This window comes from Glycine soja, chromosome 15, assembly GCF_004193775.1.
Source record: "Glycine soja cultivar W05 chromosome 15, ASM419377v2, whole genome shotgun sequence".
NCBI lineage: Eukaryota > Viridiplantae > Streptophyta > Magnoliopsida > Fabales > Fabaceae > Glycine > Glycine soja.
The window spans coordinates 2,661,216-2,674,616 of NC_041016.1; the positions used below are offsets into that span (position 1 = coordinate 2,661,216).

Consider the following 13,401-nt stretch of genomic DNA (forward strand, 5'->3'; position numbering starts at 1 on the left):
CTAATAGAGAGTGTGAGCTCTGTTTATGGAGCTTATTAGAGAGAACAAATACTTCTAACAACCTAATATTCTTAACAAACTAACTACTGCTGTTAAAAGTTTGATTGTACTATATGCTTCAAATTTCTTATTCTGAAATTTTTAAACAATAATGACTCAAAACCTTGTACCTTAAATTTAGTTCTCCCATTCCATTAAAATTGCTCTGCACTGATTATAGTAGGCGTGTAGCTCAAGTGCAGGGCGTCTCAAAGTTCTTTTATTAATGTTAATCTTATATTCTCAGTCTAGTGTGTGACCTGGGTTAACCTACTAAATATTCATTTTATGCTATCATACTCCTCAGTCCTCCTTGGCCACGTTGCTTGTGATCACTTTAACTATACGATCGAGTGCTTTTTTATTTCTTGAAAATCCTTCAATTTTTTCTAACCCAAATCCTTTTAGGCTTAAAACAATTTAAAAAAGAAAAACTTATAAACAAAATGTTTGGGAGTTTAATTATTTAAAATTCGAGCTTATTATTCTTTAAAAATTGATAAGAACTAATTATTTTTTAAAATATGCCAATGCTCAAAGAGCTTATTTTCAATTTATTTAAATTTATCTTATGGCATAAACATTTGTGTAAATATTTTGGAGAGTTTATATAAATATCTTATAATATCTAAATTATAAGCTGTTTGTATCTTATTTCATTAAGCTCTTTAGGATAGCTTATGAAAGTAGCTTGTAGTTTATATATAAAAACAGTTTTACTCTTTCTCCTTTTATTTAATTATAAAAATAACTTATATACAAGTACTTACCTGATGAACACTTATTAGACCTTAATTAAGATGTTTATCTAAATGACATGTCTAGTGAGTCCTGATTCAATTGTATGCAAGAATGCATTGTCTTTATATTTAAACTTATTTTTAACCACTGAAACGGATAGACTTAAAAAACTGCTATATTTCTGCCCTGAGCAATTTGAAGCCATGGTTAGATATATCGTTTGGTTCAGTATAATAATTCCATATTTACAATTCAATAGAGTTGCATCTTTCCCTTCTTCAAAATGAATGGAATTCCCCAACTGTGAGAATGCATCCGTTTCTAAGGATGAAAAAAAGAGAGAAATAACATTAACCTCACAATTCAATAGAATTATAAACTTACAGATAGGGAATGTTTGATTCATTTTGATAGAATAATGTACAAAATGAATCCACATTACTCCCATATAGCAGCACCAAAATGATTCATACATTCTACTGATCGTTGAGTTCCATAAGTTAACTATTTGGTGTAGAACCTACACTGTTTTATTTCAACTCCTATATCAAGTGCACAGAGGGAGAAGGAGGCCTAAAAACCTGTATCAACCTTTAATGTTGAAATAAACCGTATAAGACTCATCTCTAAAGGCCAATAACGGTTCCAGAAGAAAATTCCTGTTTTCCCCTTTGGCCACAAAGCTGATAGGATTATATTTGCTTATTCCTCTCTTGGCAATAAAACTTGCTGCTTGGTTAAATGTAGCATCAGAAGTAGTCTTGCAACTGAGCTTCACTCCTCTACCAGAACGCAAGCCACTGTGCACGAAGCAACCATTATGGCTTTTGGATTCTAAAGATATGGTTTCTTTTTGTCCATCCAATCCCGGTACCACAACAAAAACAGAAGATGGTCCACCAGAGGAAGAGCCTACGACTGTAAGAGGAAGTTCTATTCCTTGGTGAATCACTTGCATTCCCGGATGATCAAATGGTTCTAACATCACTGATTTACCAATAGCATCTGTCAATGTGGTAAACTTTGTGGAAGATTTTCCTTGGATAACTCTAAAAGTGGCACCAAGAGCTGAATCAGTTCCAGGCTCAGGTACTTTTTTCACTGCTAATGATTGGTTTGAGTTTGTCAAAACAAAAGTCGAGTTTGCAAAGGCTTGGGAGAAGTAGAATAAGTGGCTGTTGTAGCTGGCTGGAATTGGAGTAATCCAGTCTGCTATAGAAGCATTTGCTGCAGTTTTAATGTTCCAATCACCAGTGGTGTTACCAGCAAGAAGATAGGGACCATAAAGAATTGCTTGAATAGAGGCATATTTAGTCCTATCATCTGTATTTGATTCAAAACACCATATCAGTATTGTGAAGTACATGATTAATTTTTCCATTAGAAATATACCTGTGACAGAAGAATAATGGTAATTAACATTTAAAACACATGGAATCAATATCTTGTGCAACTACCTTTTATGGCCTCTGCTCTGAGGGTAAGGGGCAATTGAAGGCTTAGCTTGTCACCAGCATTCCATTTTCGCGTGATCGACAAAAAATTGCCTACAAGTCCAATAAGCTGCAATTGTTAATTTTCTCTTTATATCTATCTATCTATCTATCTATCTATATTTCCATTTTCTAACAACTACGGTGAAATCTCTACTTTTTGGTGCCAAGTAAAGAGAGATTCACACCTGGCCCTGGCAGAGTTAAAGTCTCATTATTTAATATGCCTTTTTCACCATTCTTGTGCATCCGAGTTGGTAGTCTGAAGTTAAGCGTAGACAAAGCACCAGTTTTCTGCACAAGTAGATAGGTTTTAGAAGACTAAGAAGAGAAGGATTTTACATTTGGTAGCTTGTTGATTTCTTGTGAAGAAGGTTAAAAAAATTGGCATTATAAGCCACATATCCCTCACGTGTCACCAGAAGATATTGTAACATGTCCATTAACACTTGGCAATCAAAATTTTGAAAAAAATTAACTAATTAAATTGACATAATCAAGTTGATAGAACAATTTCTTTTATCATATAATGAATCCATCTTCAGTTAATATTTGTCTGGATGTAGCATTTATAAATCTGTACTGTAATGTGCATTTTTCAATTTCTATCAATGAGGACTGGTAGTCAAAATCCTTATATAAACTAAAATTCAAGCAAATGCAACCATCTTCTATATCACTATTATTCTAGTCATATCATCATGCTTCTGCATTATAATAAGTATGGCCTAGCTGTGACAGATTTGGACTCTAACCAGGAATTATACTCTTTTTCATATTTCAGGTGACCATGATTTATTGGTCACAAAATAATGATCATGCACAAGCCAAAAGAAGAGTGAAAATGTGACATGTATTCCTTTCTCCCGATTAGTTACATATCAGTAGATCCATAACCTTTTGTTTATACTGAAAGCATTAGTAGAGAAGGGTTAGGACAAAACAGACCAAATAAAATCAGATTAACTACTATAGTGTTTACTCTAGAAGGTATCTAAGATTAATGTTTGGCTAAATGAGATGCATAATGTAACGAGCACCTTAGCAGGAGAAAATGTAAATGACACTCGTAGGAAAGGATCCCATGAAGCAGGTGGAACAACTGTCTGATTAAGGATAATTTGCCCAGATTTCCAATTAAATAAGCTTGATATGTACTGGATGATGTAAAGAGTAGGATTTTCCCCTTGCTCTTCAAAATAGATAGAATCTCCCAGCTTTGAGAATGATTCAATTCCTAATAAACAGGGAAAGAAAAATGAGAACATTTGAGTACGGAGTACAGAAATGATTTGGTGTAGTGTGACACTTTGATGCCATTTATAAAGTATGATGGACATAACATAGGCTCACCTGTCCCATAGCAGCACCAGAAACTATCAAACTTGGTTCCCCAACCAAAGTAAGTTTTAGCCTTGGAAACCCCACGACCTTGTGGAAGCATATATATCATCACTCCAGGTTCTGTCGATCAAAAAATACTTAGTAGCTTCAAGTCGATCAAAAAATTCAGATGGAAAGGCAGAGAGATATCCTGTGCCAATTTTCTCCTGGCAGATAGAGAGATTGGCAACAAGAGCAGACATTTTCTTCTTCAGGCTATCATTATGTGTGCTGGCCCACATTAATGCTGATGCACTCAAGTAGTGACCTTTAAAGTGTCACAAGCAAGCAATTGTAATTAACCATGAAAAGTGAGTTGCAAAGGCTTAAAGTTGCAGCCAGGAGCAAGTTATTTACAAGTAAAAACTTATACACCTTTTTTAATCTCAGAATAAAAAAAAAATTGTAGAGTAATGTTCAAGCAGTGGTGACATCAATAATAGTCTTGTGGTGAGTTATGAAGCTTTCAATGGTTCTCATAGCCCTTTCTTCCTATTCCCTTATATAGTAGTAAAGAAGTCTTTATGAAGAAACACAAGGAGCTGAAAGTGAAAATAAGAACTTTAATAGAGAGATAAGTTAGATTTGGTAACTTTGCTAACATGGGATTTGCACATCTGGTGGAGTCTTTTGCTCACACTAGCTGTGACTCGAGTTTGATTCTTAGATTTTTCCTATCAATAGGCGATATTTTTACTATAAATTCTCGCTGACATTTGCAGAGGAATGTATCTTCTCTTAATCTAAACTTTTTTATCCACCAAATAAAAAGATTTGGTAACTTCAAAATAAGATGATCAATGAAATAAGCTAACCAACAAAATGCCCCCGAAGCTCCATTTTTGGATCTTCCCACCCTCCATATGGTGTTCCAGGAGTTGGAAGGCCAGCTGTCTTCCTAAAGCTCCAGAGTAACCTGTCCACATCCAACATCAACAGATACTCTAAGTTTGTTTGTTGTGCCTGAGCATGGATTGAACCTTGACTCAATCTCACATCATGCAGAGACACTGGTTTGAGAAAATCTTGGGGTTGCTGGGGTGGCTTCAACACACCCACTTTCTCAATTTTCCTCAACATATCCAAATTACGTTGATTTTCCTCTTTCAACAACTTCCTTGGTAGCAAATCAGCCAATAAATGGTCATCCTTTGTCGTCAAATGATTATGTGACATTATGTTCCAAGTTTCATTCGTGGATGTGGATAACTGGTACCGGAAAGTATGTGATTGGGCATCATTGTTTGTGCACTCTTTACCCGCAGCACAACCCCACACCACAATAGCAACAAAGGCAAACAGAAAAGCCATCAACCTCCTGAGAAATTCAAATGAAAATGAACCTTAATCTCAGCCAAAATATGGGAACAATTTATAACCATGAAGCATAGCATAATTAGAATTACGCAACAGACAACATGCATGAGTTTAAGTGGAACAAAAACGCAATGTGAGTATGGAACACGTGAATTAAGAACTTGAATGAACTGAGTAACAGTGTGAGAAACATACACGCACTCATAGGACAAATGTCAAACAGTTAAAACAACACAGAGACAAGTGAGTGGGTAGATGTATGTAACTCTCTCTATATATAGTATATACACAGACACTTGGAAAAACAGATTCGAGTGTCACCAATGAAGAAGTCGCATTTTAAATAAAATCATAAAGTAAGACTTAGGATATGAATCAGATGGAGCAATTTCAAATTGTAAATAATAGCACGGATAAAGACAAAAAAAAATTCTAATTTCTAATTTTGTTTTGCACGTATAGTTTTCGTAAGAGGCAATGTTAATTGAAGTGTGGTTGGGTGTTAAGTTTGTATGGGCATCTGTGTCAACGGAGATTCATTAATTCCAAAAAATTGAAATTTAAAGCGAAAGGTTCCAGAATTTTGATCCAAACTATTATTTAATAAAAGCCTTATGTTAAATATTTCTAAACACGATCATCATTTAGCGTGAAGTGATAATGTGACATCAAGTTACATTGTTGGATGATAATAACGTAACTAGCTAGTAATGACGAAACTATGTGATTGTGTTGTGTGTGCACTCTTTATCCGCATCACAACTCGAGCAGAAAAACCATCATTATCGATGCCTTCATGGATATGACTTTTTCTTTAAAATAAATAATTTTAAAACATTTATTTATAAAAATATATATTTACACTGAAGCTTGAAGCTTGAAGCTTGAAGCTTGATGAGTTAGAGTGACTGACTAATGCAGCATTGCACAATTATTTTAATTTATTAAAGGAATAAAATAATAATAATAAAGTTGACCTATTCTTTGACCAACATGACTACTTGCCCGATTCTCTCGCTGCTATCAAATCTCAAATGTCTATAACTGTTGGCTCAATTCTCAGAAGCTCTCTCTAAGCGGTGTTCACTGTTCACAACCTTCCCTTTCTCGTAACTCGTAAGTGTGTTCCATTATCTCAACTTAAATCTAGAATATCGACGCTTTCTTCTTGCTTTCGATTTTTAATTAGGTGCTCCCAACAATGTTCCCTTTTTGTGCATTTGTGATATGATGCTGAATGGATGGTGAGCATAGAGGGGGAAACGATCACAAGCGAGTAACTTTTTTCAAAATTATCAAATTTAGATACAATTTCAAAATTATGTTTGTTTTTTTTAGTTTTATTTAATATTTTTTATATTTTTGTATATTATTTTTTATTTAATTTTTTTACAACTTAAATGAAAAAAAAAAATTGTAACACAATTTACAATTTTGTATTCAGAAGTAGTAGAATATATTTAGATTTATTTCTTTTTGGGTGTTGATTTAAATTGTACTTCCATCTAATAATTTTGAATTTTTTTTTACTTTGAGCACGTTCTCTTTGTTTCTTGTTGTCAAAACTTAAGGTCTCTGTTATTGTGTGTGAGCATAGCTTGCACTGCTTGGATTGGATGACATGATATAAATCATCAACCTGATATTAAGGGTTGAGTACAAAACTTTCCGATGTGTGTAACCTGGTCAAAGATATGAATGCACTGTTTGAAATTATGTGTGTGCATGGAGGCATGTGTGTGTTTTAAATAATAAAATTTAGTTATGCTAAAAAAAATGTTAAAAATGGGAAAATTTTGTAATTTATGTCTTAATTATGAATGAGTTCATTAAGATCACATACTTAATTACCTATTAACTAAATCTATTATTTATCTTTTTTTTATTAAATCTATAAATTGTTTTTATGTAGAACTGTTTTAGACAACACGTAAATATTAAACTTTTAAAAAAATAATTAGTATACATTGATATAGTAAAGATTTTTTAAATTCAGCAACCAAGGAAAATATTAGACCCCCCAAGTCAACCATGCTTTTGCATGTGAAGTCAAATTCAGCAACCAATAAAAGTTCAAACTTAAGTTATAAATACATAAATAAAAATTCCATTTGACCAATAAGACTTTAATGATATAAAAAAAACACAAGACTTTAATCATCTATCATTAAGCTCATCAAAGTTGAATACTTGGCGTCACCTATGTACTACTTAAGGCATTATGAGTGTCGCATTGGGTACTAATTAGGGGTGTTCGTGGGTCAGTTTGAACTAATTTTGATGTAATTTAGGATTTAATATAATCAAATTTGATCTATTTTGTTTGATTTGATTTTTTTTTTTAAATCCAACTCAATCCTTTTGTGAATAGTTTGATTCAATTTGAGTCGACGAGCTATTCATTTAAATTTAATCTTTTTTCTTAAAATTATTATTTTATATCATGATTGATCCAAACATTCAATATAACCAACACAATATTATAAAATGTCTAAAAGTAGTAAAATTAATTCATTTAATATCATTAACATAATATTCTAAAATAGATTAATATAAATTAAAATAAATATTTTTCGACGAGATTTATTATGATATTCTGAATTACACATATTTTCTATAAACTGATTTCTTGTAATAAGTTTTGTTACAATCATATTAATTTGTTGCAACCAAATTTACTAAAGAAATGAACAAAATATGATTGACTAATATTATAAACATGATAAAAAAAATAAATATAAAAAAATGAAACTAATAACAATATAACTGAATATTATACCTTAATAAGTTTCAATACTTAGAATTCCAATATTAACAATATTTAAAGTCAAACTAAACAACTTTAAAAATTTTGATCAATTTAATTTGATTTTGATCGGATTTATAAATTTAAACACATGATTCAACCATGAATAGTTTTGATCGATTCGATTCAGTTTTAACCTAAATCTATAAATCATCTAATCTAAATTATTCAGATCAATTTAAATGCGATGAACACTCCTAACACTAACTACATTGGCCTATGCATCAACGACAAGCAACTCTTGGTTAGCATTTGCTTAAAAAAATGCTTATAAGAAAAGTTTATACAATATAGGTGGTGATAAAAATTGATACGTATAGCGCACAAAGCAGATCAATAGTCCTGCCGCGTTCACGTAAATAGAGACACGGCACTGTTTTGTTAGTAGATGGCTAGTTTGGCTGTGAGAAATTATAAGGGAGAGCATAGGATAAATCTTAATGTTTGACGGAGAAGGGAAATTTATTTCAAAAATAGTAAATAAAAAGCAGTGAGTCGAGTGCAAGCAAAACATATACCAACAAAAAAAAAAATACTCATATATATGACTAATATCTGAACTAGGAATGATGAAATAGACGAACAGGTTAGTTATTTATAACCTCTTTCTCTACATTATTTTTTGGACACCGAAATTACACGGGATTCTTTTATTATATTATTATTATTTGGCCTAATTAAGCAAGTGAAATAGACACGATTGAACTGCTATTTGTTATGGAAAGCTTTCCACGAAAAAATGACGAAAATTACATGGACAAGTGGCTGAGTTAGCACCTTAACAGTTAACTATTTCTCAAAGGATCAATGTAAAAAGGCATTTTACTCTGAACCCCAAATATTCTGGCCCAAGAGAAGGCCTTTTTGAAGGACATGAGGTTTAGTCATATGGATATATCATATATCGATCTGGGCCTAAATCAGATACAACTGATGCTGATACGATTGATGAGTTATCAAGATTCAAAACATGAGCCATGGTAATTTGTCGGACAACATTTAATCTTAGTTAATCATTATTTATGTTGACAGAAAAAACATTATTTTTCCTCATAACTTTGGATCCAATAATATTCATGATAAATGGTGCACAGCTGCTATAAAAGAAATCATACACTGACAGAATAAAAACTACTTGTTAGGTTTACTTCTATTAATATTGGAAATTGATATACATCATTAATTTATATTGTTAGCTTATACTCCATGTTTATATCATTATAATTTAATTTTATCAAACTGTCGTTAAATAAATGATGAATTCAAGTGTTTTAAGTTTTATTGGTTAATCAATAAATTAAGAAAAAAAACATTTGGCAGAAATCATGCTGAGATAATAGTGTAACAAATTTCGTCGAATTTTGTCTTACATCGCATTTCTAGCTAGCTCTTTTCATTAAATAAAGTTCAGACCAACAAAAAGTATATATCTAACCACTAACATTGTATTTCGTCAGTAAATAACTTTTTTAGTGAACAAATCAATGTCCTTAGAGGGTGAACTTAGATGCTTCATGCCTTCATTGGTACTGATAAAAAAAAATGCTTCATTGGTGAAAAAGATGCTTCATTGATATTTTGATTTCAATGATAATTTATTTATTATTTTCTTTATCAACAAATATATATTAATCGTTAATCTTTGTTAGAATAAATGTTAGTGAAAGATTAGGAGTCTAAGTCAGGATTTTTCTTTTCCTTCTCCCTTCAACCTTTTTTTAATCATTAAATTATAATTTCATTTAGAGTTTATTATCGGGTGCAAAATGAATTGTGCACACTTTTCCATTCAACATATATACAGGCTTTCCGATAACTTTTCACATCCAAAGTTAGGCATTCTAATTTCTTCTAAAAGGCTTGGACTAAATTCTTCCTAGTTATTATTATACCAACAGCTTTCGGCAACTTCCTAGTTAGTATACACACACTTTACTGGTGTACATATGAAGACATAAGGAGTCAGAGAAGACCTTCAAAGCTGGCATGGCTACGAGATGGAAACAAAGTCATCATCTCATGCATGTAGCTTTTGTTGTTGAGGGCTACCGCAAGCATATTTCAATAGTCACCTCTTGTTACTTGCTAATTGCTAATTGCTATCCAAACACATGCAAACCCAATAAGTGTTTGGGTTATGCATGAAAGTGCATTCAGTGAACAAAAACTTGATGGAGTCAGACAGAGGTAGAAGACAAAAGGGTATACATATAGGTCCTGAGAAGTGAGAAGTGGTCTTTTTCCTAACCAACTTCGTACCTATATCAAGCCAAAAATTGGCCGACACAAGGAATGCTAGTTCACGTTAGTGCTAGCTACTAGGGATACCTATTCCTAATCTTAGTCCCTTTTCAAGAGCACCAGATTCTCCGCACAATCCACAGTTGAGTGAAGTAACACCAGCATTTGTCACCAAGCCAGGAATTCAAATATGTACGAGAATCTCAGGGAAATCTCTCTCTTTCTCTCTCTCTTTATTTTGTAAGATATTGATTGGACAATTTTTATTTAAATGCTTCCACAAATAAAAATTTTCAAGCAATCATTCTTTGGGTGAATGTTTTGTAAAGTTTCTTAGCCATTTTTTTAATAAGAATATATCTAAGTTTTTATTTTACACTCAATTAATCTCTCTAATCGAATCGACTTATTTTAAAAAAAAATAATTTATCACTTCATTTCTAAGTTAGGAAATGAACCATAGAACTTGATTTGTCTACGACTTTCAGTGCGACGTGGGATGAGTTGTGTAGTTGGACGAGGAACACGGTGCCCATGCCTCCTTTGCCTAACACTTTCACTGCCTTCAGCTCCTCCGCCATTCACCCTCAACAAAGACACAGATACTTGCTTTCTTTTCATCCAACTTCCTTTCTATTCGTCTTTCTTTTTTTATACCTTCCTGTCACTATATTTTCACAATTAAATATTTAATTAATCACTTCTTTTGTGTTAGTCATGGGAGCGTTTACGAGAATAAAACAACCAGACCCAAAACATAAATTAATTTACAAGTTAGGGTCTGACTACATGTTTGGATTAATTGATTTTTTTTTTTAAAGTTTTGTAAGATTGTTAATTAATTTGCTAGTTTTGAACGTGTTGGTTTTGAGTGTATTTGCTTAGATTTGGTGGTTATATGTCTTGTTTGTATGGGTGTAGTAGGGCATCTTTAATTAGTGATTTGAAAAAAAGGAGGAAATTTTATTGCATCATTTAGTGGAAATCTTAAATTGAATTACTTATAGTTTTTTAGTAACTGTTCATTTAATGATTATGCTTAATGTTAAATTAATTGCAATATTTGTGTCGTATAATATTTTTCCTAGTATCCTTAAAGTGATTTTGTGCCTCTCAAATCTCACAGTGGGTGAAGGAATATGCTTTTATTGTCAATGTTTGTAGGCAGATGATAATGGAAAAATAATGTTGGAAGAAAATGATTTCTCTTATTGTGAAGAGTACATGTTGTGAAGTTCCTTATATAATATAAATAATTCATAAAATGACCTAGCTGTATCAACATTATTATTGCAACAAATTGTGTCCAATACCTTATTAGAATGAAATACTTTTAAATATAAAATGAAATATTAAAATATCAATAGTGTGAATCATATTTCTCTCTCTCTCTATATATATAATGTTATTGAGAATTAAAATATACAATATTGTATTAAATTATAACTTGAAGAAGGCTACAATAATGTTGTTTTGTGTTTGACTCACTCCATTCGAGTAACTTCAGAACTTGGGCTCATTTTGACTACTTGTAAAAATAAATTTTGGCTCATTGGCAACTCTTTATTAACAGCCCTTTAGTAAGTTAATTAATTAAGCGAATCAAGTCAGTAATTCTCTTGCAATGGCATCTGAATTCTATGCTTATCCACAATATTTTGATCATCTATCCGAGTGTATTCATGTTCTTCTTCTTATTGAAATGATATGAGCCCATTTGCATCCAAAAGAAAAACTTGATTTCCAACTTTTATCGTGATTTGTTAATTAAGAGACATGAGAAAGGTAAAATGAAAATGCGCTATATTATACTGGCATTTGTTTTCTTATATTAACTTACGCCGTTTCTTAAAACCCAAAATTGTATAACAGATCTAGAAAAAAATGAATTATGAGTAGAGTGTGGAGAATGATGAGATGATCAAAGCGCCAAGAGATTCATATTTAATAGTATTACATTATTACTCCATTAAAATATGATATGTGTCTTCAAATAACTATGTATATCGTTTGATTAAAAAATATCATTGAATGTCTACTTTTAACATCTAACTATCTATTGAACAAGGTTCCTTTCAAAGGATGAAAACTATGGATAAAAATGTGTTAATTAAGATTAACTTAAATAGTGATTAAACTCCTAAGAATTTCACCAAAGGAAAAAGATTGAACTCCTAAGAAAAATAGTGATTATATGTAAGTGCACATTTTTCTAAAGGGGGAACGAGAACGTGAACGTGCACCCTGTGCTATTGCTTGATGTTGTCACCTTGTCACCTTGGCATTCACCAATCCATTCTTTTATCGGGCTCCTTTCTTTCTTTAATTAATAAAACAGGACATTTCACTCACCCTTCCTCACGCTCCAAAGAAGTCTTAATTATAATTATCTAATTATATAGGCTTCATTCGTAATCGTACATGATAATTAATTCAATATTTTATTGTCTTAATTAGTTTGATTGATCTTGATTGATTAAGCTCATCGAATGGTTATATTACTTGGTCATATTTGAATGCTAATTTTCTGCATCATTATCATGAAACTTATAAAGATAGATATTTAATATTTTAATCATCAAAGGATAAGGAAAGCAATTAATGGAGTTTCACATGTTTAATATTAATGTTCCATAGTTGTAATTTAAAGTACGGTAAGCCACTGCACGGATGCGAATTTGCAAGTGGGTCGTATATAGTACCAGAAATCATTAAATAATCTGGAGGAGCCATTTGATAATGGAGAGTAATGTTCTTAAAAAAAATTCAAAATTTATCAGAAAACTAACATGTTGAGGATCAATTAGGTGGATGATACTGAATTAGTGATGGCTTCATTGCCAAAAGTGTAGGCTTTATGCCAACATAAGAGATGTTGAAATATAAAGATGGCATATAAATTAGAACTAAGTCTATGGTTAAAACATATCAAAGGGTAGACAAGTGGACGACAGAATGATTATGCCTCCTTTAACAATGAATTGACAATACCCTATTGATTTTGCATATCTTCTACTCGAAACTGTGAACTTAAAGAGAAAGATGTTTACCCAAGGAACCCATACGTATAGAACAAGTCACTAATTCATCAAAATTCCTTTTGTACTTCACTGATGACGACTTACAAAATCATGTGGAATCGTGATTTGGGTAGGGAAGTTAGGTGGTCTTCCGTTGGATCAAATCCTTGATAACATCACCCACCAACTACAATTGATCTACAAAAAAGGTGTAGAGAGGAGTAGAGGAATGCTTCAACCTAGCTAGTTGGTGGTTTCAATTTCTATTCCTTCTAATGTCTCATGATATAATATATTCTTTAATTTATTCTATTGTATATGATAGTGAGATTATGATTCCAAAGCGGGTTATCACCTCCCC

At 32.0% G+C, this 13,401-nt stretch overlaps 1 protein-coding gene across 1 annotated transcript; it reads right to left on the minus strand.

Moving 5' to 3' along the window:
- Positions 1-1,004: 1,004 nt before the first annotated feature.
- LOC114387609 lies at positions 1,005-5,271 on the minus strand. Its single transcript, XM_028347811.1, has 7 exons — positions 5,169-5,271; positions 4,472-4,974; positions 3,627-3,737; positions 3,314-3,510; positions 2,462-2,567; positions 2,238-2,327; positions 1,005-2,103 (listed from the first exon to the last, which is right to left on the minus strand). Exons 2-7 carry the CDS (start codon positions 4,965-4,967, stop codon positions 1,367-1,369), a joined length of 1,737 nt encoding a protein of 578 aa, XP_028203612.1. The 5' UTR covers positions 4,968-4,974; positions 5,169-5,271; the 3' UTR covers positions 1,005-1,366.
- Positions 5,272-13,401: the final 8,130 nt, after the last annotated feature.